Source organism: Calidris pugnax, unplaced genomic scaffold, assembly GCF_001431845.1.
Source record: "Calidris pugnax isolate Ruff unplaced genomic scaffold, ASM143184v1 scaffold63, whole genome shotgun sequence".
Classification (NCBI taxonomy): Eukaryota; Metazoa; Chordata; class Aves; order Charadriiformes; family Scolopacidae; genus Calidris; species Calidris pugnax.
In genome coordinates this window covers 4,409,033-4,436,974 of record NW_015090852.1, presented here as the reverse complement: position 1 = coordinate 4,436,974, position 27,942 = coordinate 4,409,033, and the positions used below count along the sequence as shown (strand labels likewise).

Sequence of the window (27,942 nt, the reverse complement as noted above, 5' to 3'; positions counted from 1 at the left end):
TGGGCTGTGGGGAAGGGGGAGCAGCCCTGAGGCTGCTCTGCTTTGGCCCAGAGACTGCCACCCTGAGGCTGTCCCCAGTGCCATCCTGGGGCCATCCCACTGCCTGAGTGTCCCCTGCCCTTCCCTTCCTTTCAGGAGGATTGAAGAGCTGACCCAAGAGCTGGCGGCCAGCAATCAGCTCGTGGAAACCCTGTCAGCTGAGAACTGTGACCTGCAGCAGCGCCTGGAGGAGCCCCCAGCTGTGGGTGATCAGGTGGGTGGGCAAACGTGGGGGGTACACCAGCCCAGCACCTTGGGGGGGAGCACACCCGCCCAGGACTCCGGCTGGCAATTGTCATCCTTGTCCCCTTCTGGGGCTGTGTCCAGGCCTGTGTCACATCCAGCCTGGCAGCGTCGGGCGGTTGCACAGCGGTGCCATGGTGCTGGGGGGAGCAGGGGGCCGGGAGGACCTGGTGTGGGTGTTGGGGGAGAGGCTACCAGCCTGTGCAGTCCTTCTGTGGCTGCCGGTGCCACCTGAGCCTGTCTGCCGTTTAAATCCTAGGTCTTAAAATACCCCTGACAGCCTGGTGCTGTGCCAGGCGGGATTTCGGGGCTGTGAGGGATCAGAGCAGCATGTTCCCTGGCAGCCACGTGGCTCCTCTGGCCATGCTGCGTCTCGGTGGCACAGCACTGTCCCCAGCAGCCATGGGACACCAGTACACAATCTGTGGGCCAACTGGGGGACCCCAGTGTGTGCCCGCTGGGTGGCACCGGGCACCTTACTGGTGCATGGCTGCTGGTGGCCTTGTGTGGCGGGGAGATGCTTGCCAGGTACTGGCACTGTGACTGGGAGGCGGTGGCACCGGGCACCTTGCTGGTGCACGGCTGCTGGTGGCCTTGTGTGGTGGAGAGATGCTCGCCAGGTACTGGCACTGTGGCTGGGAGGTGGTGCTGGCACCGGGGTGGGGACACTGGGGACAGCCACTAGTGAGGGGCGCTGGCACTGGGGCCGGGCAGTGGCACTGGGGCCGGGCCCCACTGCTGGCCCTGCACTGTCACGGTCACTGTCGCTGTCACCACCAGCCCCACGTCTGCCCGGGGCGGACCGCAGGCAGCCATTGCGCATGAGCCACCTCTGGGCGCGGCCGACTACAAGTCCCGGCAGGCTCTGCGGCCGTGGTGCATGCGTGGGGGCGGTCGTGGGCCGCCATCTTGAAATCTGAGCCACAAGCCGGGCGCCGCCGTGGCAGGAGCATCCTCGGCGGCGGCGGGGGGAAGGCAGAGCGGCGGGGCCTGTGGGGCAGGGGGGCAGCCCGGGGTGAGGGGCAGCCCCGGGGAAGGGGAGCAGCCAGGAGAGAGGGGGCGGCCTCAGAGTGGAGGGAGCTGAGAGAAGGAGAGCCAGCGAAGAGGGGGAAGGGGAGCAACCAGGAGAGAGGGGCAGCCCAGGTGTGGTTGGGCTGAGATGTGAAGGAGATGTTGTAAGGTGGGATGTTTCTGTAGTGCCAGGAGTCCCAGCCTGCCACCCCTTTAAAAAGTGGGTATTGGTGGTGTGGGAAGTGCTGATACGCGCAGGGTTTGAGGGAGCTGTGCCCTGGGAGATGCACTGAGTGAGCGGTAGAGGCCTCAGGAAGGTCTCTTGAGAACCCCCAGAAGTAGGTTTGGGTGCCAGTCGGGAGGGAAGATGAAGGAAACCTGCCGGATCTGCGCCCGGGAGCTGTGTGGCAACCAGCGGCGATGGATCTTCCACACGGCGGCCAAGCTGAACCTCCAGGTGCTGCTCTCCCATGTCCTGGGCCGGGAGCTGTGCCGGGATGGCAAATCCGAGTTCGCTTGCAGCAAGTGTGCCTTCATGCTGGACCGCATCTACAGGTTCGACACGGTCATCGCACGCATCGAAGCCCTCTCCATTGAGCGCCTGCAGAAACTGCTGCTGGAGAAAGACCGCCTCAAGTTCTGCATTGCCAGCATGTACCGCAGGAACAACGAAGACTCTAGTACAGATGACAGAGCTGGGGATGGGACTGTGGACCTTTCTAACCTGCCTGATGTACGGTACGCTGCCCTCCTTCAGGAGGATTTTGCTTATTCTGGATATGAATATTGGACGGATCAAGACGAGCACAGCTTGGAGCCACACAGCTGCCACGCTTCAGAGGGAGCGAGTAACCGCCCACGGCGCTGCCGTGGCTGTGCTGCGCTGCGGGTGGCCGATGCTGACTACGAAGCAATTTGCAAAGTGCCGCGAAAGGTGGCCAGAAGCATCTCCTGTGGGCTGTCCAGCCGGTGGTCAGCCAGCATGGGTAATGAGGAGTCATCCGTGTGCGATGTAGCGGAGTCCACCAGCACCAGAGGCCCTGTGGATGGGGAGAGCATGGAAGAAGGCACTCCTGCTTCCTCTGTTGAGTCTCTGGACACGACCGTGGAGGCGAGCCCTACGCAGCAGAAGGATGAAGATGCGGATAAGGGGGTGAAAGGGAATGGGAAATGTGAGGATTTCTCGGATGATCGAATGACCCCAAACTCTTCGCTGAGTGGAAACAGGCTGGAGCTGGCCCTCAACTTGATCAAGGCTTTGGACTACAAACCCCTTCAGAGCCCCAGAGGCAGCAGGCTGCCTATTCCTGTGAAGTCCACCTTGCCACCTTCCAAGCTCAGCCGTGACTTGGCAGATGGCAGCGCGTGTGCTGGTTCTGCCTTCCTGAATGCAGACAGAAAATCTTTTTCCAGAGCTCCTTTGGGTCTTTCCCTGGAGATTTCTGAACTACAGGAGCTGTGGGACGACCTCTGTGAGGATTATATGCCGCTGCGGGTACAGGTAGAGGTCATTGTGCCACTGTTCGATTGAGCAGTGTCTCTGTGGCCTGACGCAGAGCCCACTAGGGATTCTTCTGTGCTGAGATAATACAGATAGCCACGTGTCGCTGAACCCAGGGCTAAGAATAGGCAGATCGGTCCTTTTTAGGTGTGCTGCCTCTCTCCTCTGTCATTCTCCTGTCGTCTGTTTCCTCCTTGTGTTCTGGGAAATTGAGCTTCCCCCCTCCATCAGCTCTCCCTGTCAATGCAGGCTGCTAGTTGGGTCTAAGCTCTTTGCATGCTTTGTCCTTTTTCTGCTGAGACAACACCGGTTTCACTTTAGCTTTCTCTTTAAGAAGGCAATGTGAGCTTTATGCACAACAAAAGGGAGTGTTTTAAGCTTCTAGGCATGTGTTTTCCAGCAAGTGTGTTTGCTTTGTGCTCGAGTAATAGTTTCAGTGTGTCTGCCTCTGCAGATCGGGCCTCCAACCTGCCTAACGTGCAGATCCACACAGGGATCTGTGGCGCATGCCCTGAGGAAAAGGTGTTTTCCTTGCAGGTGGATTTGCGCCAGAGGATGACTTCAGGGTTGGTATTCTAGATAATTGGTTTATTTTCTGATCCTTTGAAAAGATTCATCAATTAATGGCAGGTGCTGCTGACAGGCGATGAGAGCTCCTGCTTTCAAGGGACTTCCTGGTGTTGTTATCTGCCTCAGTGATAGTCATTGCGTAGCTCTGGATTGCCTCTGTTTCGCTGGCTTTAATGAAATCTTCATTAGTATGCAGTCAAAAAGCTGAACTTGTAACTCCTTTACCGCTTGCCTTAATGAATAGAAGGCCTCAGTCAGCTTCAATTCAGGAATATCCATGTCAGCCTAATTGCATTCCCATTAGCAGCCTTAGCGCTGTCTAATGCTCTAGGTAGCCTGGGGGATTAGAAAAATGCTTGTTTATTACTATGGCAACTGTAGCTGTGCTGAATTACACTTCCTCTTTAGCCAGTGCTGCTTGCTGGCCCATCTGCTCGGGCGTTTCCCGGAGCTGTGTGCTTTTCCTTTAAAAACCTGCTTAAGAGATGATGCTGGGGAGGAACGCAGGAAAAATAATTTTCAGCTGGTGCACAAAGACGTTGCGCTGGCAGCCAGCGGCTGAAGATGCGAAGCAGGACGTTGCTGCTCCTGTAGTCTTGTGTTGCTTGCTACCAATTTTCACTGCTGGGGATATATTTAGGGATATATAAAAATAGGCTTTCTCTTAACAGAACGTGTCACAATCAACGTGGCGTGTTTACGGCTTGGCTTTGTGTCACGCCTTGCCATCCTCCTCTTGGAACTGCTTTAGAGGAGTTTCTCCAACCTCCAGCCTCTGCCATCCCATCATCTCTGCCAGGAATTAATCCTGCAGGATTTTTTTACTGCCTGTTTCTTGCCACGGTGGCAGCAGCAATTGTGGGCTTTGCAGGGTCTGGCAGAAGGGGGAGAGCACTTAATCCTTCGGATGGCTTTAACAGCAATAATGGGAAGTCAGATGCAGCTAGTGAGCAAAATGATTCTTGTATAAAGGATTTTTCTTTCTCTTTGCATGAGCAACACTCTTTCTTAAAGTCAGGTACTGCTCCAGCGATTCATATGCATAAATGCCATTCTGGTAATGTGAAAGAAATACATAGGGTATATAGGGCCACAGTTCCCTTATTGCTTTTGGGAAACTGCTGTTCTCTTTAAATTTACTGCAGTAAGCTATGATGACTGAGAGATCTGGTTTCGGGGCATGTAATCTCGTAGGTACTGTCTTCTTGGGCGTTTTCTTGAACCAACAATTCTTCCTCTTCATCACCGCAGCCCCAGAAAAATGCCACCAAACCCAGCCTTTGTCAGGCACACACTTTTGCAGCTGCCTGTGGTGCCGTGCTGGCAGAGAGGGAAGCATAGCCTGACTGACAGACCGTCTTTTACTCTCTGTTCTGGGCAGATGTGAGCTTGGCAAGCTTAGATAACGCCACGATTATTATCATTGTTGTTTTTTAAATAAGTGCTCTGTCTAGGTTAGTGTGTGCTGATGTTGTTGGAGCTGTACTGAGGAGGGATTGTCAGTAAAATGCTGATGTAGGAAAAACTGCTGGGGAGCCGTGCTCCTGACATGGCTGCGGTGAAACACGAGGGAGGCAGCTTGGGCTTTGGGACTTTGGACTCTGCTGGATCTGCCTTCCCCTCCCTACTCTTACCTCTTTGCAAGCTTTGTGCTTATTTTTCTTTGGAATGTGCAGATTCTGAGGAAAGGTGTGTTTTGTTTTGTTTTTTTTTTCCCTTTCATCAACCTTATTTCAAGATAGCTGCTGTGACAGATTCCAGCAGCTTTCCCTGTCTAATTCAGAGCCTTCTGGCTGGGCAAATTTGAAATTACTTGCTGTGACTGTTCAAGTTTTCAACTAAAATCTTAACACCAGGGCGAAGGGAAGCGTTGCTTCTGCATGGATGCTTCTGTATGTGAGAGGCAATGCACAGGCCGGGGGGAGCTCCCCTGCGCTGCCTGTCTTTCCCAGAGACAGTGTTTCTGTGGCTGTTGAAGATGAGGATTTGGTCTGATGGGGCTAATCGGGGTTGGGTGGTGTTCTCCATGAGCTGTGGTGCCTGGAGCTGGTGCTCCTGTGTGTGCCCTGAAAAGCTCTGCTGTGTTCTCATAGCCTCTGCTCTGCAACCCTGCCCTTGCCAGGGCTCCCACTTGGAGCAGACACTAGTACAATCGATCTCGTATGGCTGGTAATATTCAGAAATACTTAATGAGTCCTGTGAGGGATGGGGTGGGTGGCTGGTTTGAATGCTGCTCTCAGGAGTTAACAACACACTAAGCGGGAGGTACCGCAAGGATAAGCAGGGATGACAAGGGATTAGTGTGTGCTCAGCCAGCAGGGTCTGGCAGGCCACGCATCAGAAAGTAGGCTGTTTTCTTTCTCAGTACACGGGTTTGCATCATGAAAAAAATCTCAGCTGTGGCACTGAGTTTGGTACAGCTTGTGGAGCTGCAGGGAATCACACATGGCATGGGTGCTGGAGCACGGGGAGCTGTGAAAGAGAGAGAAAGTAGGCTGTTTTCTTTCTCAGTACACGGGTTTGCATCATGAAAAAAATCTCAGCTGTGGCACTGAGTTTGGTACAGCTTGTGGAGCTGCAGGGAATCACACACGGCATGGGTGCTGGAGCACGGGGAGCCCAGATTCCAGAGAATCACAAGTGGAGGGGTTCAGAGCTGGGGGGGGGACAACTGCCAGGTCACAGCAGGACGGTAGCTGGTGGAACGATTGAAGGTTGTGGGCTAGATTAAGGAGGAGAAGCTTGGCAGAACATGGGAAGGAGTTTGATTTGGTGCTGACTTTGTTTTGAAGCATTTTGAAGCTGCCAGCAGGGTATAGAGGAAGGAGAGAGGTTTCAGGGATGCGGCTTGGGTGTGGGGAGCAGATCCATCATCAGCCTACAGACAGTGGTTAGAGCCAGACAAGCTGCTGGGCTCACAGTACGGGAATGAGGAGAGACAGGGAGGCCAACCAGAGCCTCGGGGTATTGGGGAACTCGTGGCAGGTCAGGCAGAGAGCTGCCAGGTGCCAGCCTGCCAGCCAAGTGAAGGGAAACATGGGCAGAATGTTTCGGAGGCAGTTAGAAAAGCCCAGAGGGGCATATTTAACCCATTCTGCAAGGCCTCTGAGGGCTGGCAGCTGAATAGAAGAAGCCAGTGCAAGACTTTAGCCATTTCTCTCCTTTTTTTCCCCTTTTTTCTTTCAGAATTTGCAGGATGAACGTCAGCAGACGGCTCCAGATGACCCTGCAGCAGGAGAGCACGTGTCCAATCTGCGTGCTGCAGAGCTGCAGGGCAAAATCCAGCAGTTTGAAGCTGCCAACAAGGTATTTCTTCATGAACAGCAAATTCAATGCCTAGTGAGTCTGATTTTGGAGGGTGCTTCCTAGCCTGGCCAGAGGAAGCCATCTGCACCTCTGTTCCAGCAAGGGTGTTTGTGCTGACAGATGATTCTCAGTGCTCTTGTCTGCCAGCTTAAGGTAAAAGCATTTACTTTTTTCTGCAGCTGTGCATATTTATTTTCCATATTTATTTTTGCAAACCATTACTTTGCAAGAACTTCCCACTTGCCTGGTGAGCCTTCTGGGAGCTGGTGAAGGAGAGACGCAGAGGGCTATTTCCCTGTCTCTTGGATTTGCATGGGCTGAGCCTGGTGCAGGAGAGGAAGGCACCTGCTTTTTGAGACAGCTGCTTTTCTTTTTTGCAAGTGCTAAGGGAGATGAGCTCAGGGGAGGTCCTGTTTTCATTTAGATTTAAAGTCTTTCGTAGGACAGAAACAGGCAGCTGAGTTGTCTTGAGGCAGATCAAATTTAACATGTGTTGTGAGGGGTAGATGTTCTTAGTTGTGCTCTTGAACTCTTAAGGTAATTGTACTCACTGGGAAAACAGAGGGACTAAATGGGAAGAAGCATTTGGATGGGATGTTTATTTAAATCCAGAGATACCTGTAAGCTCTTGGAGCTGCCTGGACCTCAAAGGGTGACAGGGAAATAGAGGCAGTTGGAAGTGTTAAACAGTTTAGAGGGAGTGTCTCTTGGAGAAGAGATAACATGACAGGTGTGTAAACTAACGAGCAACAAGAGGAAATCATGTGGCAGCACCAACTCCTTAAGAAATTGAGGCTTGAGTAAGTTCAGAGGAAGATGAATATCATCCAAGGCTAAGAATGCCAACGGGCAGCATGTTTAGAAATACTAACAAGCAGTTGCTTAAATGCCTAATGTGTGCTGCATCATGAACGTTATGGTGAAAGCAGAGAACTGTCCTAAAACTGTTTGAGATGGCAATGTCTTTAGGGTGAAAATGTCAAAGGCAAAAGTTTGTCAAGTTCTAAACCAGCCATGGAGACTTGTGAGACATTTCCCTTTGCCTTGTGGCCATGCTGCTGGCATGCTGGCACTGGCAAGACTCTGTTGTGCTGAAGCCAGAATTGAAACTAGATTAGCCTCTGAGTAAGAGAAGGGGCTGGAAGAGTCTAAAGGGACAGCTACAGTGCTCTGGAGGACCTCAGAAGCAAAGGGGACAGTTTTTAGAATGTGTAGCTTCTCTATGTTGATTTTTTTTTGTTTTGTTTTGCTCAGATCTCTTGGGAGGTTTTTGGGCTGAAGCAGCCTTCCCTCCTAAGGGAACAGAAACAAATGATAAAAACTGGGAACGCTGCTGGGCAGTCTGAGCGAGGCTCTCCTGGGGTATGTAGGAGGCAGTGTGATATGCAAACCCCAGCCTGGAACCTCAGCCCTGCATGTGGAGGCTGCATTGGTGGGACCAGAAGCACTAGAACAGCCCTGTGGAGGGACTGAAGACTTTGTGTTTACTCACTGGTCTCCACCCAGCTCCAACAGTATTTACAGACTCTAGAGGTAGCCATGTTTATCGTGATCTGGTGAACACCTGGGCTGTATGGACTTGAGTAAGGAGTGGAGGGAGTTCTGAGAGTATTTGTGTAGAGCATTAGGCAGGATTAACAAAACAACACATTTCTGTCTTTAGTTGTTACAGGAAAAGCTGAATGAATTGAATTTTGAATTAAACTCTGTCCAAGAAACATCACAGAGGCAAGATCGTACAATCCAGAGTCTGAATGAGGCCCTGAAGAGCAAGGAGAGTAAGGTAATAGTGCTGGGGAGACAGGGTGATTGATGCTCACTGAGAGCAGAAAGTGTACTAGCCCTGTAGGCAGTGGCTGAAAAGGAATGCTTAGGTCATTGCTATGCATCCTGGATCTCGTTAATTTTTTTCTTGTGAAGCTTTTTCTTTTGAGCGACGCTGACATGTGTCATAATTGATGCTGGAGGCTTGGGATGGGAGGGTTTGTGCTTGGTTTGCCAATGACTGGGCTTCCCATCCTTTGCCTTATAGACAGAAGAGCTGTACCATATCATTGAAGGGCAGAATGAGACAATGGCCAAGCTGCGGGATATGTTACACAGAAGCCATCTGGGACAGTTGCAGGTATGTCCCTGGAAAGCCTCGAATACATCGGGCTTCGTTCTGCAGGGATCCTGATTTTTTTTTAAATCCCTCTCATGAAGCGATTCTTGAGCTCCTCTGCTTCCCTCTCTTGTTAGATGTCGGAGAGCCCACTGTCATCCCAGGAGCAGCAAATGTCACTGCTAGATCTTCAGAACACACTTTTCTGCACCAAGCTGGAGGTGCAGAAACTGAAAAGGGCTCAGCGCCAGAAAGAGCATCAACTGGCTGAAGCCAGGAGAGCAACCCAGCTCTTGGAGACCACGGTGCACGAGGAAGAGCAGCAGAAAGAGGCAACCTGGAAACACAACCAGGTATGACAAGCACTTGGTTTGGAAGTCTCTGCTCTCATTCATCATTTCTGCCTGCGCCAGTCTGGGCACATTTGGCTAACCCCTTATGACGTGTGGAGAATTATCCAGCCTCCTTAGCTTTGTATCTGAGGATTTACAATCGGCAAAGACACTTGATAGTGGGTGTGGTGTCACTGGTATGTCTTTGGCTGGTACAAATGTCCCATCTGTTTTTGCAGTGTGACAAAGTTAATGTGCACTTCTGCACAGGTTAGCTGTGACTAAAGCTCTGCCTGTGGGCAGAGCAAGGGCTTTAGATGGGTGGATACCTGGGAAATGAAATCAATTCAAAGTTCATCACCATGGCAGTGTGTTTTGAGTTGTAAAAGCTGTAGTATTGCAGAGTGGTTTTGGCTGCTCCCACAGCCTTTGGCTTCTTCAGATTGGCCTGCTGTTTACAGGTGTGTTGAGGCTGACTGCCAAGATGGGTGCTTTTCCCTTGCAGGAGCTGCGTGCTGTGGTGCAGGAGCTGCAGGCAGAGCTGCAGGACAAAGCTCAGCAGCTCCAGACAGCGGAGTGGGAGAAATGCCGTGAGCTGCAGGCCCAGGAGCAGAGAATTCAGTGTTTGAGCCAGAATCTGGCTCGCAAGGAACAGCTTCTGCAGGTGAGATGCAGAAAGATTCAAACTGAGTGTAAGTAGCCAGGGTCCCTGCTCCTTCTTTGGTATTTGGCAATGCATAAGTCAGGCTGTAGCTTTCGTGCATGCCCCTGGAAGAAAGGAAAGAAAGGGAGGCCTCTGAGCTCCCAAGGTGAGGAAGAAGGCACTGGTATCTGAGTGCCTCAGCCCATAGCAATGCCTGGCAGGTGCCAGTCAACCAGGGACTCAACTCTGGGGGGAGCAGACCAAGTATAGGGTGGGGGTAGATATCCCTTATTCTCCTGTGCTGCTGTCTGGGGGGTTTCTGGACTGACAATTGTACTGTGGGGGTGTTTGTGTGACCTCTAGGAATCAAGGGAACTTCTGCAGTGCCAGAAAAGCTTGGAGAAGAGCCCTGCAGCCATGAATGCCATGTTGGAGAAACTGCAGCAGCGAGTCAGTGACAGGGATGCTGCTTTGGAGGTGAGCACAGTCGGTTGGTGATATCTCCCTGTTTTCCCTGCAGCTCAGCCTTTGAGTACCATCAGCAGTGCAGCCCCAGGGGTGACCATGGGGTCACCATGGTCAGGGGTGGCCAAGGGGTGACATGTCTTGTGCTCTTCATGACTCATTCAGCCTTCCAGAGAAGTCCTCTGAAAGGGAGAGGCCCACCCCACAAAGCGGGTAGTGGGCTCCAGAGCCCTCCTGCCCCATTCTGAGCAATTGCCTCCTCTCACCCTAGCGAGCAGTAGACGAGAAGTTCTGTGCCCTGGAGAAAAAGGAGAAAGAGCTTCAACAGCTTCGTCTCTCAATAAGGGAGCGTGGAAGTGACCTGGAGAGGCTGCGCAATGTCCTGTCCAGCAACGAGGCCACCATTCATGTGAGTGCTTGTACCTGGGCATGTGAAGTCCAGGCTGGCTGTGGTGCTTGGCAGCCCTTCCTGTGAATGGCGTGGTTGTTGCTGGAGAGAGCACCTGCAGGGTGTTTGCTTTCCTCTGTCCCTGTGTGTGGGGTGAGTTCCTGGGTCACTCATGTTTATGAGCTGTGTGTAGAAGTGAGTGTGTTGCCTGGAGAGGATGGGGGTGAATCTGCGTGACTCCACTGGTAGGAGAGACTGGTACTTCCAGTTCTGCTTAATTCAGGATAAAGTCCCTGTCCCTGGTTGAGCTGCTTCTGTTGTGGTCCCCAGAGCCTGGAGAGCCTCCTGAAAGCCAAAACCCTGGAACTGGAGCAGGTGTCAGCAACCTGCCAAAACCTCCGCTGGCTCAAGGAAGAGATTGAGGCCAAATCCTGCAGCAGGCAGAAGGAGCAGGAGGGGATCATCCAGCAGCTGCAGACCTGCCTACATGACAGGAACAAGGAAGTGGAGGTAAGGCCTTAGCTTGGCTTCCTGAGCCTTCGGCCGGTTTGCCTGCAGAGAGAGGAGTCCTGAACCAGAGTCTCCTGGCTGCCTGCCTCCAAGGAAGGCACTTGAACCTGTGCCCGTTGGTTGGGAAGCTGGCTGCATTTGGGACCTGTATATACCTTTGCTTGCTGAGACACTGCTGTCTCGGCTACACCCAGCCGAGAAGATCTCTTCATCCTTGAAGAACTTGCAGTTTGGTTGTAGCAACATCTCTCCATTTCTCCCTTCCTCCTCAGGAGCTTACAGCAACTCTGCTGTGCAAGCTGGGCCCAGGGCAGAGCGAGGTAGCAGAGCAGCTGTGCTTGCGTCTCCAGCAAAAGGAGAAGATGCTGCAGGATCTCCTCAGTGACCGGAACCGTCAGACCATGGAGCATGATGCTGAGATCCGGGAGCTGCTGCAGGCTATGAGCACCAAGGAGCAGCAGAGCCGAGTGAGTTGTCTGCAGTGGGGAAGCTGGGGTGAACAGGTGGACGGCTCTGCCTTATGTTAAACAAATAGAAACTGCTCTCTGGCTGCTCTTGGTGCAGCCTGGTGGAGCTGCTGAGTGTTGAAGAACCATGTGAGATGCCATCAGCTGTTCCTAGGTTGATCTCAACATGGGACCAGGTATGAAGCAGCAGCTCTTGTAGCAGTGTTCAGGTGTCATGTCCCTGTCATTAAGTGGACTGGGCAGGGTTTGTGTATGTGATGGAGAAGGAGGTGCAGATCTTCTTAGATATCTGTGCTTCTGGGCCTAAGGCACCAGAGGGGCCATTAGATGGTTGCTGCTTCATGTAGGTGTTTCCAGACTGAAAAGGAAGACTGAGCTGTTTCTTGTGTAGTGGAGAAGTCTGAGGAAGCTCTGTTAATTGCCTCTTAACTTACGTGTTAGTCAAACCGGTCCACGGTCCTGGGCATGTAAATGCCACTTAAAGAGCCACAGTTCCTACTCTACCTACTCTTCCACACTGGGTGCAGTCCAGTGTTACCCAAAATTCTTTGCATTGAGTTTCCTTTCATAAAAAGGGGGCTAATAGGCCAAGTATTGTCTCTTCTGCTTTGTCTGTCCTCTGTTTTTCTCCCCTCCTGAATGGGGTGTGAGAAACTGAGGAGCTTGTTCCTCTGTAGGCAGAGAGGCTGAGCCTTGCTGCAGCTGTCTGGCAAGTAGAGATGGGAGGGCTGCTGTTGAGTCACTGTGAGTGGCCAGGAGCAGTAGCACCCAGGCTGGTTTGCAAATCATTTCCAGTCTCAACTCACAGATTAATATTGAGATGATTTCCATTACTCTGTAAGGAAGGTGAGGGACACGGATCCTGCCCCTGATCACAGCTCTGCCTTTCTATTTTTTTATTTATTTTTTTTTTCATGCTCAATCAGATGGCTGTGGAGAAGATGGCACACGCTTTGGCTGAAAGGAGCTGTGAGTTACAACTCCTACGCCAGCATGTGTTGGGAAAGGAGTCTGTCGAGACCCGGTTGGCCGGTGCCAGGCTGTTGAAGAACGACAAACAGCCCATACAAGTAAGAACCGTGCACTGTATTTCTCTGCCTGTGGCCTCGGGGTTCCAGAGAGAACTGATGGCAACAGGAGGAAATGGGAGAGAGGGGAGCACCACAGAGAATGATAGAAATGAAAGTGGGATTAGGGAAGAGACTTCCTATAGGAGGAAAAGAAGAAACTGAGGAGCAGAAATGCTGCCTGGCCGTTCTGATCTTGATTCCACCCGCCTTTGTCACTCAGTGTCTCCTTTCGTTTTGATCAGGCAGTGTATGAGTCCTTAGGGCACATGAGAGTATGAAAGAAATCTGCCCTCTGACCTTCCAGCTTTGACCCAGTCCTTCCTTGGGCTGGGATGCCTTGCTGTATTGTAATCCCCTCCCTGACATTGTCACATTCTGGAGGGGACAAGAGAGCTAATTTTAGGTCCCACTAATTCTTGGCAGAGCCTGCTGGCTGTTTGCTGTCTCTTCCACAATTGGAGTTGGTATTTTTAAAGCAGCTTTGCTAAAAACCCCCTTGAGGCTGAAAACAACTCCAAGGCTACATATGCTGTGCTCCTACTTGAGCAGCTGTTAATGGTTTATTGGTGAGCTGACATGTTGAACGTTTTTAAGCAGCTGTAAACAGGTTGCTTATTTTTATTCCCAGGATCAAAGTGAGCTCTAGAGCCTTCCAGTGTTGTGTATATGGACTAAGCTCTGTGCTTTCCTTCCCGGATCCCTCTGGGCCACATCTTTGGATGAAGATGTAGGCCTTGTAGAATCTCAGCTGAAAGATGGGTTTGCTGCAGTTGAGTGAAACCTGTTTAATTCTTATTATGAAGATGCTTACTGCTAGCACACTCCTAATGCTAAATAAAAGAAGGCCAGAGCCATGTTGCCTACACATGCATCTTCTAGGTTGGGTGCTATTCATTCGTCCGTGCTACCTGGCTAGATCCCCTTCACTGGTTTCTCACATCTGAGAGGCATCAACAAAGCAGCCAGCAGCTTTGGTGCAATCCTGGAGCTCCAGGGAAGCTGCGAGTGCCAGGTTCACCATAAAGGTGCAAACCTGGAGGCTTTTGTGTTTTCAGGAAATATTGCAAAGAGCTTGTGGAGCTACAGCCATTGCCGGACCCCCCCAGGGGGACAGCAGCTGCAGGACAGAGGGAGGTGAGTGTGGTGACAGCTTCTTTCAAGGTGCCCAGGGTCTTTTGCTGTGGGAAAAACATGGTTACACAAAACATAGTACGGAGCTTTGAGAAGGAGTGAGTGTTTTGGAATCAAGCTGTGCCTCCCTTTTGGGTGATGGTTCAGGGATGGGAGTATGGGAAAGAGAAAGGCTGGTGCGGCTTTGAGGTGAGGTGCTTCCACTGAAGAGCTGATGTTGTCCAGTGAAGGGTTTTGACTTCATGGTTCAGGCTGGGCTGAGACAAGTGCGACTGGCTTGGGTTTTGCCTTGGGGCCAGGACACCTGAACGTTGCCAGGGATGGGACGACAGGCCTGGGGTGTTGCTGTTGCTTTGAGCTGCTGTTTAAGGATGAAGCAGGGCAGAAGAGTGCTCGCTAAGAGGCTGTGTGATGGGGAGTGCAAGCATTGTGGACCTATCTTGCCAAAGAGGGATTCTGTCTGATCCTGGGGTCAGAGCTGGCACATGGTAACCCTGCAGTAACCAAGCTGTCTTTGCAGTTGCGATGTCAGCAGCAGAACTGGAGAAGGATCTTGTTAATGCCAAAGAGGAGCTGGAGCTAATGGCAAAGAAGGAAAGGGAAAGCAGGGTAAGCTTACGATGGGAGGCTGTGCTGATCTCCCTTGCTTAAGGGAGACCGTTGGGCTGCCCCTCACCAGAGGTTTTGGACCCCTCCTGTTTGAGGGTACCCCCAGTGAGAGAAATGGAGCAGCTTGTAGTGGGGTTTTGACTTTCTGAAGTCTTTCATGGACTTCTCTTCTTTCCCTAGCGGGAGCTCACTGCTCTCCAGACTGTCGTGGCCACGCAGGAGGAAGAGCTGCAGGTGCAGGCCTCAGATATAGAGTCTTTGACCAGGACCATCCAGATCAAAGAGGACCTTATCAAGGTGAGAGGACGCATTGTGCTGGGTCAGTTCCACCTGGGAAGGCTGCAGAGGAATCTCTTCTTTCCCCACATCCTTGGAGTAATGTGGCTGGCTGTCCACAGATGGTATGGCTGCTGGTTTGCCTACAGCCCTCTGTGTTACTTTGGCCACGAGGCAAAGGTCCCAAACCCCCAGAGTGTCATTATTTGGTTTTTTGCTCCGTGTGTACCAAACACCCTTCTTTGAGTGCTTTAAGTAGAGTGCATTGTGCCTCTTCTTCATTCTTGCTCCAGGCTGTTGTCTGTGCCCAACAAACCCTGGGTGCTTTGGCATTTCTTTCTTACAGGACCTTTCCAAACACTGGAAATTTTTGGCAGTTGCGTCCTGGGGAGGATTACGAAGGTGCAGCTGCCCTTGTTACTGATTCCTTCCTCACTGAGCCCTCCTGCTGTTCGTTTTCAGGATTTGCAGATGCAGCTGGTGGATCCTGAAGAAATTCCAGCCGTGGAAAGGCTGACACAAGAAGTCCTGGCACTTCGGGAGAAAGTGGCCACAGCAGAGTCACGAGGACAAGAGGCTACTGGGAACAGAAGGCAGCAGGTAATGTCCCATTTTGGGGCAAGCTTGAATGTATTTATGTGTCTGCTGGTGCTCAGTTATGAGGCTTTGCTTTCAGCCTTTGGATATGCTGGATGTTCTTGGAAGCTGGCTGTGTACGATGTGGGTAATACAGATGAGGGGATTGGTTCCCTTGAGCACTTGTCTCAAGGGCAGAGTCCTCGCTTGTGTCACTTGGACACGAGCAAGAGAGGAAGGGCAAGACCCTGTTTCTCTGAGGCAGACAGATGCCTCCTTTGATTTCTGTCTCAAAGTGTTGTATCTTGTCTGTTCTCTCCAACCAGTTGTTACTGATGCTGGAGGGGCTGGTGGCCGAAAGGAATCGGTTAAATGAGGCTCTCCAGGCAGAGAGGCAGCTCTACGGCAGCCTGGTAAAGTTTCACACCCACCCAGACAGGTAAGAGAGGCTGCCTTGGCTCCGTGCTGCCCTGCTCTGCTGCCGGGGCAAGCGTGGGTGGACCACCTAAAGCAATGATCGTTCTGCAAGTCTGAGAGCCCTTCAGTGGGAAAGAGCAAACAATGAGACAAACGTGGCTTTGGGAGTCCCAAGTTTTAGGCTGTCTCCTTCCCTTGAAGAGGCTGCAGTGTCCAGCTTTAAATGCTGTAAACTCACCCCGTTGCCACCTCTTGTTCAGGCCCTGGGGTTTCCATCTCTGTTCCCTGGCTTATCCCTTCCAGGCTCAGTTTCCCACCCACACTTGGCCACCTTTCAGAGGCTGCTGTCAAATTCCCAACCAGCTGCTGGGTCGATAAAGATCTCTGTAGGTGTTTATCCAGGCGGCTGTGCTGCAGTGCAGTATGGCCTGCGGTCTCTGTCCTTCGCACTAATCTCCTGCCCTTCATGGGGCTGCAGCCTCTGGGATATTTGAGCTACCTGATAGCAAGAGAGCACATAAGTGAAGTGCTTGGGTAAGTACAGAGGAACAGCTGTGACTAGGAGTCCCCTACCATGGGCTGGAGCCTTTTTTGGGGATGGCTGTGCTCTGGGGGAGGTTTAGAGGTGGTAGGCAAGAGGTGACCAAGCTGCCTGGGGAGCAGGCAGGGCCTGTGCCTGCAGTTAAGTGTCAGTACTGGATGGAAGGGCCAATTTGGTAAGCGCTTGCTGCAGCCTGTCTAATCCTCTTCCCTTTTGCGTGGCGTGTCCGCTTAGTGCTGCGAGAGACCACACTCTGCAGGTGGAGCTGGAGGGGGTCCACGAGCTCCGGGGACAGCTGGAAGAAGCTCTTGGAAGAAGCTTGGAGCGTTTGAGCAGGCTGGAGACGCAGGGCGCCATAGGAGGTGGGGAACAGGAGCGTGTGAGAGTCCCACCCCAGCATGCCTTCTGAGCACTGGCGCTCGCCCGCCTGCCACGGAAACGGTTCACTAACCGAGCGAGCCTGCTCTCACTGACTCTGGGAGGGTTGCTTTGGTACTTAGTAATGGTACGATAGAACTGGTGCAGGGCTTTTTTTTGTTTTGTTTTGTTTTTGAGCTGCTTCGGAAACGGCGATCAGTGCAATCCAACCTGTGTCTCGTGTATGTTCCTGTCTGACCCACCCTGGTGGCTACTGATGTATTTGCACATTCAAATCATTCCATTTTAGTTGATTTCCCTTCATCTCCCTTCTCCTCCCATCCCCGTGGGCCAAATAAAGATTCCCTTTCTCTGAAGGAAACACCAAATGTTCTCTATCATCTCCCAAGTGCATGAGTGTGAGTTTTTGTATTCCCTCACCGTTGTTTTTTTTTTTTTTTACCCAGTGACATCCCCCGCTTGGGTTGATGGTGGCTGGCCCAAAAGGAGAAGGTGTATATGGAAAAGCGGGTTCCAGAGCCAGAGAATTTGAGAAGGGCTGCAAGACCTCCTGGCACTTGCCCGGGGCTCTTACACAAGTCTGAGTGTAGAACCAGCCATTAATTTTATGCTTAAACCAAACCCTGTTCCAGTATCGAACCAGCCATTAATTTTATGCTTAAACCAAATCCTGTTCCAGTATTGATGTTTTTACTGACTTTTCTTTTTTTTTATTCCCTCTTAATTGTAAGTTGTGTCAGCCTGGCTTGTGAGTGCCTTCAAGGGAGAGCTTCCTCCTCTTTTTGACAGATGATTTGGGGTGCCTGAAACCTGTCCTTACTCCAGGGGTAGTCTGGGCTGGGTCTGTTCCCTCACTTATATGTGCACATCTTATACTCGGGCTTCACACGCCCCATGGGCAATGGGCAGGGCCCTATTTCTGCTTTGCTACAGATGGTCCCACACGGCACCCCTGCATACCTTTTCTGGGTCATCTTTCACCACCTCTGGGAGTGTTGGGGCTGGTGTGAGAGCTGAAAAACAGTAGCAACAGCTTCCTGCTGACCAGCACTTCCCATGTGCAGTGGTCTGTGGATCAGCTGCCTCATAATCCCTTCCCAAGATGGCAGGAGCAAACTTTGTACCTCTCAGCATCCGAAGCTGAACTAGGAGCAGGTTGAGCAGAAGAACTCCATCTCGCTGGGCTGCGCCACCAGGACCTGTGACTGCTCTGCTGCACATCTGCTTGTGACTGCTTCACTGGCACCACCTATCTCATGCCTTGTCCCCATGCTGAGGTCTTCTCTTCCCTGCCCCAGACAGGGATGGGAGCACAAGTCTCCCTTCACACACAGCAGGTCAGCACTACTCCTCTGGGTCCATGCCTAGCTGCGTGGTGAGTTCAGTGGTTCTCATGTGGCCTGAAGGGACACAGGTGGTGGCTGCCAGGCAGCTCTGGTACTTGGTTAGCTTTTCCTTTCTTGTGTTTCATCTCATTCCCTTCCTCTCGCTTCTCTCTGTAGCACCATCTTCTCTTTCTCCTTCTGCCTCTCACTTTGTAGGAGCCTTTGTGTCCCTGTCCTTATCTTTCCACCTTTCCTCCTCCATCCTGGCTCTGATGCCTGTCTGGCTCCCTGGTCCCTCGGGTACCATGGAGCCCAGGACCCAGCACAGGCTCCCTGATGTGGCATGAAGGAAGCCTTGGCTGGTTCTCCAGCAGCTCCTGTCTCTTCTTGTGTGTGTGTGCTTTGCTGCAGCTCTGTCCTGGCCTCTGCTACTGTCATTGCTGTGAAGTGCCCCATGGGGGAGCGTTATCCTAGGCTGAGGGGACACAACTTTTCCGCTCTGTTCTTTAGGGCCTCTTGTCATCGCTGATATCCCTGGCTGTGTGCTCCTCTGCCCTGCAGAAGGACCAGCCTGAGCATCCCATGCCCGAGAGCACCCTCTGTCGAACCCAGCAGCTCCTGTCTCTTCTTGTGTGTGTGCTTTGCTGTTGCTCTGTCCCTGGCCTCTGCTACTGTCATTGCTGTGAAGTGCCCCATGGGGGAGCGTTATCCTAGGCTGAGGGGACACAACTTTTCCGCTCTGTTCTTTAGGGCCTCTTGTCATCGCTGATATCCCTGGCTGTGTGCTCCTCTGCCCTGCAGAAGGACCAGCCTGAGCATCCCATGCCCGAGAGCACCCTCTGTCGAACTGTGCAGGGCCTTGTGCTGTCTCGTAGCTCTTTGTGGAGGTCTCTCCCTCTCTCTTACTTCCCCGGGGATGTTGCTTCTCTTCCCTTGTTCCCAGCAGTCTGAAGACTTCCAGGGTGGCCAATGCACTTGAGTGTCCTGTGCCTCTGTGAGCCAAGTGCAATTTTCCAGCCATGCAACTAATATTCTTTGCCTTCAGGCTGAGTGTGAAAGGCAGAGGAGTCTGTGAGAAATAGTGCTGGGGTTACATCTCTTGTCTCCGTTGCTGGCGACACACAGAGAGATGAGCAGCCCCTGTCACTTTGAATTTGCTCCCTGCTGTGCTCCTGCTGTGACGGAGGGTTCAAGCACTTGGAGCACAGCAGCTTGGGCACAGCATGCCCTACATACAGGCTTTTCTGCTCCCCCAGCACCACCTCCATCTTCCTCTGTGTTTTTTTTTCTTTTCTTTTTCTTTTTTCCTTGAGCTTTGAGCTCCCTTTTTTCTGCCTCAGTCCTGGAGTGCTGGGAGCTATGAGGAGCTCTGAGCGATGGTGAGTGGGGTGCTGTGTCCTGGCACAAGAGGTGGTTCTCCCATGACCCTAGAGCAGCTGCGGTGGCTGTGAGCCACTGTACCCTGTGGTAGCCCAGCCCAAGACCCATGTGTCCGTGGCCTTCAACCCCACAGCAAAGCCCACAGCCCATTCCTTTGTATCCCCTCACCCTTCAGGGCTCTGCAGGCATTGTGCTGTAGCCCTGGGTGGTTTGTCACCTGGCAGGCTCTGTCCCTAGGCCCTCACAGGGCTGTGCTTTAGTTACTCTGAGTGCCACCTACGGGAGCTGCTTCTCCCCTGGGGCGCTGCTGCCTCCAAGGTTTTGCTCCTCGAACAGTGTTTTTCTGTGGTGGCTGCCCTTGCTCCCTGAGGCACGGCTGCTTTGGTGAACAGGCTCCACCACCCAGGGTGATGTCAGCGCAGGCAGTGAGGTGCCCCTGATTTTTGGAACCTCCTGGCAGTTTTGTCACGAGCGGGTCTCCTGAGTGTGCAACCGCCTGCCCTGCTGCAAGGTCTGCTCCTGGCTGGTCCTCCGCTCTCCCTCCCAGGAGCTGTGTGCTTCCCTGCTGGCTTCTCCTCCACCAGTGATGGAGGATCCCTGCCAGGATTTTGCTGCGTTCCCCTGCTCCATGTTCAGCCTTGCCTGGGAGCTCCAGACCTGGTGGATATGGGTTTGGCCACGGGCAAAGCAGCTGCAGCCCCCGTGGGGCACAGGCACCTGCAAAACCTGGCCCTGCACAGCCCCAGGGGATGGTCTTGGACCCTGTCCCAGCTTCCCTCTCCTTAGGGAGAAGAAGGATTGGGCTATACCGGTGTCCCAGCCCAGGTGGTCTGAGCCTAAGCAGGGCCCTGCAGCTGGGTGGGAGGAAAGCTGCCCAGACACAGGGTGCAAGCCCTCACCTGGGGCTCTGCGCCGAGGGCCAGGAGCGGAGCTGTGTGCAAGCAGGAGAGTGTGCCCCCCAGCTCAGCTCTGTGGGGCAGGGTGAGCCCCAGCCCCCTGCGCACTGTGGTGTGGGGTGCAAGTGTCCCCTTAGCTCTGCTGCAGGGCTTGCTGAGAGCCTGGGGCCGTGCATGACAGCAGGGTTTGGGTGATGTGGGCAGGGTGGCTTGTTGGTGACCTCCCTGAACTCCCCCTGCCCGGGCAGGTGGGCACGTGGGGTGCAGCCCCACATTCCTGCCAGGTTGGGACAGCACCAGTGAAGCACCCTGACCAAGCATGTGCTGCTGTGGCTTGTGAAGCGGTCCCAGGGTGGGTGGCATGTGTGCATGTGCGTGGGGGCAGCAAGCACAAGGTGGTGTGAAGGCAGTGGTGTGGCTAGGGTGCCATCCCCGGGGCTGCAGGCAGCTGGGGCTGTCCCCCTCCCCAGTGCAGGGCCACCACGAGGTGCTGTATTGAAGCTCCAGCAGGCAGAGAGAGGGTGGCACAGGGACAGTGGGGAGACTTCAGTCCTGCTTTGAGTGTCCCAGCACCAGGCACGTTGAGAGCAGGCACCTGCCCCAGGGTTGCCCATGGTGGCCTTGGGCATCACCAGGGAGGAGGGGACAGAGGCAGTGCTTGCCATTGCCACTGTTTTGAGTGCCTTGCTGTGCTGTGCTGTCCCATCCCCTAGGTCAGGCCACAGGCACAGACGGTGGTGATGCCAGCACCAACTTCACTGACAGCATCAAGGAGGAGGCAGCCCATGGCGTGGCAAGCCAGCACGTGAGTCAGGGCAGCGCAGCACTGGGAACAGGCACGGCAGAGTTGGGCACTGTGCCACTGCCAGCCTGTGTCCTAGCCGCTTTGGAAACACCTCTGTCACCCTCTGTCTTTGTCCCTCTAGAGCAGCTCCCGGGCCCCTAAGGAAAGCAGGGGCACTGAAAGAACCCTGATGGGGAGCACAGGGCCAGCCGCGCCAGAGCGGGAGCTGCGGGCAGAAGAAGAGCTGCGGGAGCTGAAGGCGCAGCTGGAGGAAGCCGGCTTCTCCTCTGTCTCCCACATCAGGCAAGAGCCCCGGGATGTGGGAGCTAGTGGGTGGCTGCAGCTCAAGGGGGTATCCCATCTCACGGCCGCTGCCTGCCCTTCATGGTGTCGTGTGGCCCTAGGAAGGCGATGCTGAGCCTGTGCCTGGAGAACGCAGAGCTGAAGGAGCGGATAGGCGAAGCCACGTCGCTGCTGGAGAGTGGGGAGCAGGAGGAGGCTGGGCTGGGCAGCTCCCCGGTCCCCGAGCCCCGCAGGCTGCAGCGGAAGAGCCGCAGTGCCCTTGGGGAGCGGCCGGCTGGTGGCAGTGGGGATGGCCAGGGGGTCCCAGCAGAGAGAGGAGCTGTGCCCACCAAACGCCCAGCACTGGAAGCACGATCCCAGGATGATGTGCCCAAGAGACCCTGCCCTGGCACCTCGGGTGGAGGGGACGGGAGCCATGTAAGTGCCCCAGGCCCAGGGGACTGGGATGGAGGTGGGGATGGAAGTGTGGGGCTCATAATCCTTGTCCCTTCTGGCAGGCAGTGGGCACGGTCCCCAGCGGGGGCTGGCCAGGACTGGGCACAGAGCTGCACTCCCAGGTGGCACAAGGTCAAAGGCAGTGCCAGGAGCTGCAGGACAAGCTTGCTGCCTCAGAGGCCACAGTGCGAGCACAAGCTGAGCAACTGGAGAAGTACCACATCCTGCTCCGTGAGTGAAAACCCTGGGTGGGATGGGGGGTGGTGTTTGTGCTGAGCCTGGCATGCCCCATGCACCTCGCTGTACGTGGGGCAGGGGTGGTACATCCTGCCTGGAGGGGGACCCTGAGCTGATGGGGCTGCCCGGCAGGTGAACCCCATGCCCAGCAGCTCAGCAAGCAAGTGCAGGTGGACTTCCAGGACCTGGGCTATGAGACATGTGGGCGAAGTGAGACAGAAGCTGACCGGGACGAGACCACCAGCCCTGGTAAGGAGTCAGTGGCTCCAAAACTCCCTGTGCCTTGCCCACCTGGCATGGAAAAGTGACACCGTGCCCTGTCCCCTCTGCAGAGTGTGAGGACCCAGATGTATTCAGCGAGCCCAGCCTGGGTGAGGAGCTGGGGTCCCCGTGCAGGCTAGGGATGCCCAGGGTGGGCAAGGCTGCCCGGAAAGCCATGGCACAGGCAGATGTGGGGGCCCTGCACCAGCACATCCAGGACCTCAAGGCGCAGCTGCTTAATGCCAACAAGGTGATCCAGAGCCTGCAGCGCCGTGCCCGCTCCATCTCTGTCACCAGTGGCTACACCTCGGGTGCTGAGCGGCCCCCGCCGGGTCCCACAGCCCTGGCCTCCCCAGCCCACAGCCTCACCGATGAGGATGAGGGCTGGCAGTCAGACGGCCATGGCACCCTCTGCCCGCCTGCCCTGCGGGCACACCGTGACCTGCAGCACCTGGTGCACCGCGTCGCCCTCCTTGAGGCACAGCTGTCTGCAACCAAGCCCGGAGGCATTTTGCCCAAGGAGCTGCAATCTGCCACCTGGCCAGGGTATGTCCGTGGGGGTCTGAACCAGAGAGGGGGCTGTAGGGGCTTCCCCAAGGGTGGTGGCTTCTTGTTGCATACTTTCCCTGCAGCCAGGGGTGTTTGTACTGTGGGACAGAGTCCTGGCGGTGGGCGTTGCACAGGCTTCTCCCATGGCACCCTGCCCCTGCCATGCTCTGTGGGGGTTCTGGCAGCCCCGTGGGCCCCCAACTCGCTGATCCCTCCTAGGAAGTACGACTCGCTGATCCAAGCGCAGGCTCGGGAGCTCTCCCACCTGCGGCAGACGCTGCGGGAGGGCCGTGGGGTGAGCCGCAGCCTGGCCCAGCACCTGCGCGATGCCCTGCGGTCCTTTGAGGACCTCCTCCGTGGCACCGACATCGACTACTACCTGGGCCAGGGCTTCCGGGAGCAGCTGGCCCAGGGCAGGCAGTTGGCTGAGAGGCTCAGCGACAAGCTGGGCACCAGTAAGTACCTTTGGGGGGATGCACTGGGGCTGGGCATCGTGGGGTACAGTGGGATGGGAAGGGAGGCTTTGATGGGTTTCATGAAGGGTTGAGAACATTTGGATACCTTGTGCTGTGTGGGCTACCTGCTCTGAGCTGGGCTGTCCTGCTATGGCTGTGTTTGGGGATGGGCTGCCTGCGCTACAGAGGCACTGACTGTCTCCTCTGGCTTGGTTTTTCAGGAGATCGACAAGATGGGGAGGATAAAACCAGCCATGAACTCCTGGCCCTCAGGTACCAGTTCCTAGGGAGAGCTTGGGGGACCTACTCTATGTGGGCACCCAGGGGCTATCACTGCTCTTGGGGTGAGGGTCCAAGGTGGTCTCAGGGTCTCTGCTCTGGGTGGATATCCTGTGGCTGCCTCTCCTCTAGGGATGAGGAGCCCCAGGCTTGGGCTGGGCACCCAATGGCTCCAGGCAGCCTTGCAGCAGGGGTGGGATGTGGCATGTGGAGCACGCACAGCACAGTGGGGAAGGGCTGTGGGATGGAGGTCACCCTGCCCTGCCAGCTCTAGTGATGGGCCACCTACGCAGGCTCAGCCGGGAGCTCCAGGAGAAGGAGAAGGTGATTGAGAGCCTGGAGGCGAAGCTGCAGGAGCGCTGCGAGTCCCCAGGCAGCAGCCGCCCTCCCTCCGAGTCGTCCCGCTCTGCCACCAGCACCTCCTTCGTGTCCGAGGGGCTGGAGCCCTGCTCTGATGGGGACGTGGCCAGCGAGTGCAGCCAGTGCCGTGAGGAGCCCGCCCGGCTCACAGGTGCCTCGGGGTGCTCGGGGGGCCACGACCGCGGGATGGGGACATGCAGCCCCTCTGTGTAGCATGTGGGTGGCTGCAGCAGTAGGTGCCCATCAGGCTTGGCCAGGGGCTGTGTGGCACTATGCCCCAGTGCCAGCCTGGGATGTGTGCAGACAGCACCTGGGGCTGCAGGAGAGCATCTCAGGGAGATCTGCCATCATACCACAAGCCTGCAAGGCTGGGACCTGACCAGCCTCGTGTGGGGCACCCCAGCCTGCTGCACCTCCAGTGTTCAGAACGTGCCAGGGTCCCCAGTGCCTCGGGGAGGAAGGGTCCCTGCCTGGTTGAGCCGGAGCCACGCTAATACCCCTCTCTGTCTCTCTCCTGTCTCTAGGCCTTCACTTTGACTCCTTGTCCAAACCTCTTAATGCCCCCCTGCCTGCGTTGGCCCCCGGGCTGCCCCCCTTCCTACCTGCTGGGCCACCCCCTCCCATGGTCCCCCCGCTCCTGGGCTGCTGTGGGACCCCCATCTGCTCCCTGGCTGAGGCACAGCAGGAACTGCAGGTGCTCCGGAGGCAGCTGGGAGAAAGTGAGCACGTTTCTCTGGCACGGGGTTGGTCCTGCCTGCCCTGCATGCCATGCTGTGTGATGCCGCATGGACCCTCACCCTCTCTGACCTGCCTGTCCTGCCCTGGCCATTCTCCTGCTTCCCAGGGCTACTGCTTTGAGGTTGAGTCCCATGACTCTAGCTAGGGGAAGACGTGACTCTCATATAGAGAGAACCTGGTGGGTGGGATGGACACAGCCTGAAGCAGCACTACCCCCTGGTGTGGGCATTTGCACATCCCAGGCACTCTAGGAACGGGCTGGTTTTGTCAGTTGTTGTGTAAGAGTTGGGCTGAGACCCTCCAAACTTGTGTAATCAGCAAGCCTTGGGAGACCCTCTGCTGTTCAGGGGGATTGGATTTGACTGGGGTAAGAGATCAATGACGGGGGATCACTATCAGGGCACATTGGTCTGTACTGTTGGGTAGAGCAAGAAGGGGGCAACAAGTACATGGCTGGAGTGCGTTACCCCCATTCTTCCTCCTTGCTCATTGTCCTCCTCCTCCTCACTGCTTTGCCCTGTGTGCAGGTGTGACGCTGCCCATGGCACCAGCAAAGCCCACAGCCCCACTGGGCCCCTTTGGAGAGGGCAGCAAAGCCCCAGCATCTCTCTGCCGACATGGTGCACTGCAGAACCTGGGTGACATCCCTGGGGCCACCGAGACCCGCACCCTCTGGGACGTTACGCCTCCCAGCCGGACGCTTTACGGGGCCCTGCCATCGGGGTATCCCTCCAACCAGAAGCTAACAGGTAAGGTCCATGTTGGAGAGCATGGGGGCATCCTGGCTGAGTGTGGGGGAAGACGGAGGAGACCTGGCACCAGAATGGCTGTGGGACACAGCTCTGGTATGGGGCAGGATAGCGGGGACAGCATGAGGCAGGTTGCAAATCCATCTGTGCCCTGAGCCATCTCCTTGGCTGTGGCAGGGGCAGACCTGCTGGAGGAACACTTGGTGGAGATCCGCAGCCTGCGCCAGCGCCTGGAGGAGTCCATCTGCACCAACGACCGGCTCCGGGAGCAGCTTGAACGCCGCCTGGCCTCCACGGGCAAGGCCAGTGGTACGGGGCTGCTGGGGGGGCTGCCCAGGCTTTGCACACCCCATTGCACGAGGAGGGCACTCGCCCTGTGCACAGAAGGGTGTTGGGGAGAGAGATCCAGCACTGGTCCCTCTTTGCAGGGCTGCCCAGCGATGTCTATGCCCAGACGCCAGAGCCGGGGCTGCAGCTGAGCGGGGAGAACCAGGCTCTGCGTGAGGACAACCGGACCCTGCGGCTCCAGCGTGAGCACCTCTCCCAAGGTAGGGCTGGGCCACCACCCCTCCGGGTCTGAGTCCCCAGAGGGCACTGGCCGAGTGGGGTGGTGGTGACACCTCCACGCTCTCTGTCACAGGGCTGCCCAGCGATGTCTATGCCCAGATGCCGGAGCCGGGGCTGCAGCTGAGCGGGGAGAACCAGGCTCTGCGTGAGGACAACCGGACCCTGCGGCTCCAGCGTGAGCACCTCTCCCAAGGTAGGGCCAGGCCACCAGCACCCCGGGTCTGTGTCCCCAGAGGGCACTGGCCGAATGGGGTGGTGGTGACACCTCCACGCTCTCTGTCCCCAGAGCTGGCACGGGTGCAGGAAGCGCTCATGTCTGCCTGCTCCCGGGCACGGGAGGCTGAAGCAGAGCTTGGCCAGAGGCGTGGGGAGCAGCGGAGGCTGGCAGAGGAGCTCGCGGAACGCCAAGAGAGTGTCCGGCAGCTCCGGGACGAGCGGCGCTCTCTGCAGGAGGACAACAACAGGTAAGGTTTGGGGCATTCTGGCCTTGGGGCCTGCAGGGCTGGGTGACGTGGTGGCACCCGACCCACCCACGTGTCACCCCTCTGCAGGCTGCAGCACACAGTGACGCTCCTGCAGCAGCAGAGTGAGGAGCACCGCTTGCTCCTGCAGACCCTGCGCACCGAGCTGCATGTCTATGAAAGTCTTCCTCGCCCCTCTGCCGAGACCATGTCACCCCTCTGCAGGCTGCAGCACACAGTGACGCTCCTGCAGCAGCAGAGTGAGGAGCACCGCTTGCTCCTGCAGACCCTGCGCACCGAGCTGCATGTCTATGAAAGTCTTCCTCGCCCCTCTGCCGAGACCCGTGCAGGTACAGGACCCGTGCCCAGCTCCCTCAGCTCCTGGTCTTGGGGTGCCTGGCCCCTCTGCAACCCTTGGGGTTGGTCCCAAACACCTCTCCTGTCGTGGCCCTGCTGGCAGGCAGAGAGGGAAGGCAGGACCCCAGCAGCCTCAGGCACAGAGCCATAGCCATCTGCAGAGGCTTAAACTCTTTTTGTTCCAGGCTGCTTCCCATCTCCTCCCGTGCGGGATGTTGGCACAAGTGCAGCAGCTCCCCTCTTCTCCCCACTGCCCTCTGACACGTCGGTGGCCCGGCAGATGGATGGTGGGTACCTGATCCTGCACCATAGTTGTGCCTCAGGGGCTGCTGAGACCTGACAAACTCATAGCAGCACCTTTACTGAGCAAGGATGGAAAGCCCAGGGCAGAGGTTGGTCCCAAACACCTCTCCTGTCGTGGCCCTGCTGGCAGGCAGAGAGGGAAGGCAGGACCCCAGCAGCCTCAGGCACAGAGCCATAGCCATCTGCAGAGGCTTAAACTCTTTTTGTTCCAGGCTGCTTCCCATCTCCTCCCGTGCGGGATGTTGGCACAAGTGCAGCAGCTCCCCTCTTCTCCCCACTGCCCTCTGACACGTCGGTGGCCCGGCAGATGGATGGTGGGTACCTGATCCTGCACCATAGTTGTGCCTCAGGGGCTGCTGAGACCTGACAAACTCATAGCAGCACCTTTACTGAGCAAGGATGGAAAGCCCAGGGCAGAGCCAAGCCCTGAGGATGGGACGGGGAGCACCACAGTGGGAGTAGGCAGTGGTCCTCACCTCGCCCTGCTTGTTCCACAGAGCCACGTGGGGCAGACCCACTGATGAGGAAGAGTGAGGGACAGACAGGGGCTCACGTTGTGGGCCACCTGGACACCTACCGGGCCCTGGAGCAGCACATCCTGGAGGGGAAGACACTGGCCTGTGAACTGATGTGTCTCACGCGCCCAGCACTCGGGCTGCCCAACTGCCCGCTCCCGGGAAAGGAGGTAACGCGTGGGCAGGATGGGGCTGGAGGTGGCCGGGGGTCGGACGCTCTGTGGACCATGCATAAAGTGGATCCTGAGCCCAATAGCAGCCCCGGTGCTTGCAGGGCTGCCATGCAGCAGGTGGCCTCCAGCCTGGGGGCTCCTCTTGGGGGTGCTGGTGGATGAGAAGCTGGACATGAGCAGGCAGTGTGCAGCTGCAGCCCAGAAGGCCAATCGCATCCTGGGCTGCATCAAAAGATGC

General features: G+C 55.7%; 1 protein-coding gene across 1 annotated transcript in view; it reads left to right on the top strand.

Moving 5' to 3' along the window:
- Positions 1–1,356: 1,356 nt before the first annotated feature.
- Positions 1,357–27,942, top strand: part of LOC106888890 (myomegalin-like) — a 28,574-nt gene continuing 1,988 nt past the window's right edge. Inside the window, exons 1-34 of the mRNA XM_014943402.1 lie at positions 1,357–2,794; positions 6,551–6,670; positions 8,334–8,453; positions 8,703–8,795; positions 8,912–9,127; positions 9,612–9,770; positions 10,113–10,226; positions 10,486–10,623; positions 10,933–11,112; positions 11,385–11,579; positions 12,506–12,649; positions 13,705–13,783; positions 14,301–14,389; positions 14,570–14,686; positions 15,128–15,265; positions 15,568–15,680; positions 16,434–16,561; positions 20,892–20,983; positions 21,105–21,265; positions 21,367–21,682; positions 21,763–21,931; positions 22,070–22,186; positions 22,270–22,744; positions 22,967–23,202; positions 23,424–23,475; positions 23,775–23,992; positions 24,366–24,560; positions 25,107–25,328; positions 25,506–25,637; positions 25,757–25,876; positions 26,182–26,359; positions 26,582–26,706; positions 26,899–27,000; positions 27,514–27,701. Coding sequence (XP_014798888.1) covers positions 1,661–2,794; positions 6,551–6,670; positions 8,334–8,453; positions 8,703–8,795; positions 8,912–9,127; positions 9,612–9,770; positions 10,113–10,226; positions 10,486–10,623; positions 10,933–11,112; positions 11,385–11,579; positions 12,506–12,649; positions 13,705–13,783; positions 14,301–14,389; positions 14,570–14,686; positions 15,128–15,265; positions 15,568–15,680; positions 16,434–16,561; positions 20,892–20,983; positions 21,105–21,265; positions 21,367–21,682; positions 21,763–21,931; positions 22,070–22,186; positions 22,270–22,744; positions 22,967–23,202; positions 23,424–23,475; positions 23,775–23,992; positions 24,366–24,560; positions 25,107–25,328; positions 25,506–25,637; positions 25,757–25,876; positions 26,182–26,359; positions 26,582–26,706; positions 26,899–27,000; positions 27,514–27,701 — 6,375 coding nt within the window. The 5' untranslated portion in view covers positions 1,357–1,660. The remainder of the gene's footprint in view (positions 2,795–6,550; positions 6,671–8,333; positions 8,454–8,702; positions 8,796–8,911; positions 9,128–9,611; positions 9,771–10,112; positions 10,227–10,485; positions 10,624–10,932; positions 11,113–11,384; positions 11,580–12,505; positions 12,650–13,704; positions 13,784–14,300; positions 14,390–14,569; positions 14,687–15,127; positions 15,266–15,567; positions 15,681–16,433; positions 16,562–20,891; positions 20,984–21,104; positions 21,266–21,366; positions 21,683–21,762; positions 21,932–22,069; positions 22,187–22,269; positions 22,745–22,966; positions 23,203–23,423; positions 23,476–23,774; positions 23,993–24,365; positions 24,561–25,106; positions 25,329–25,505; positions 25,638–25,756; positions 25,877–26,181; positions 26,360–26,581; positions 26,707–26,898; positions 27,001–27,513; positions 27,702–27,942) is intronic.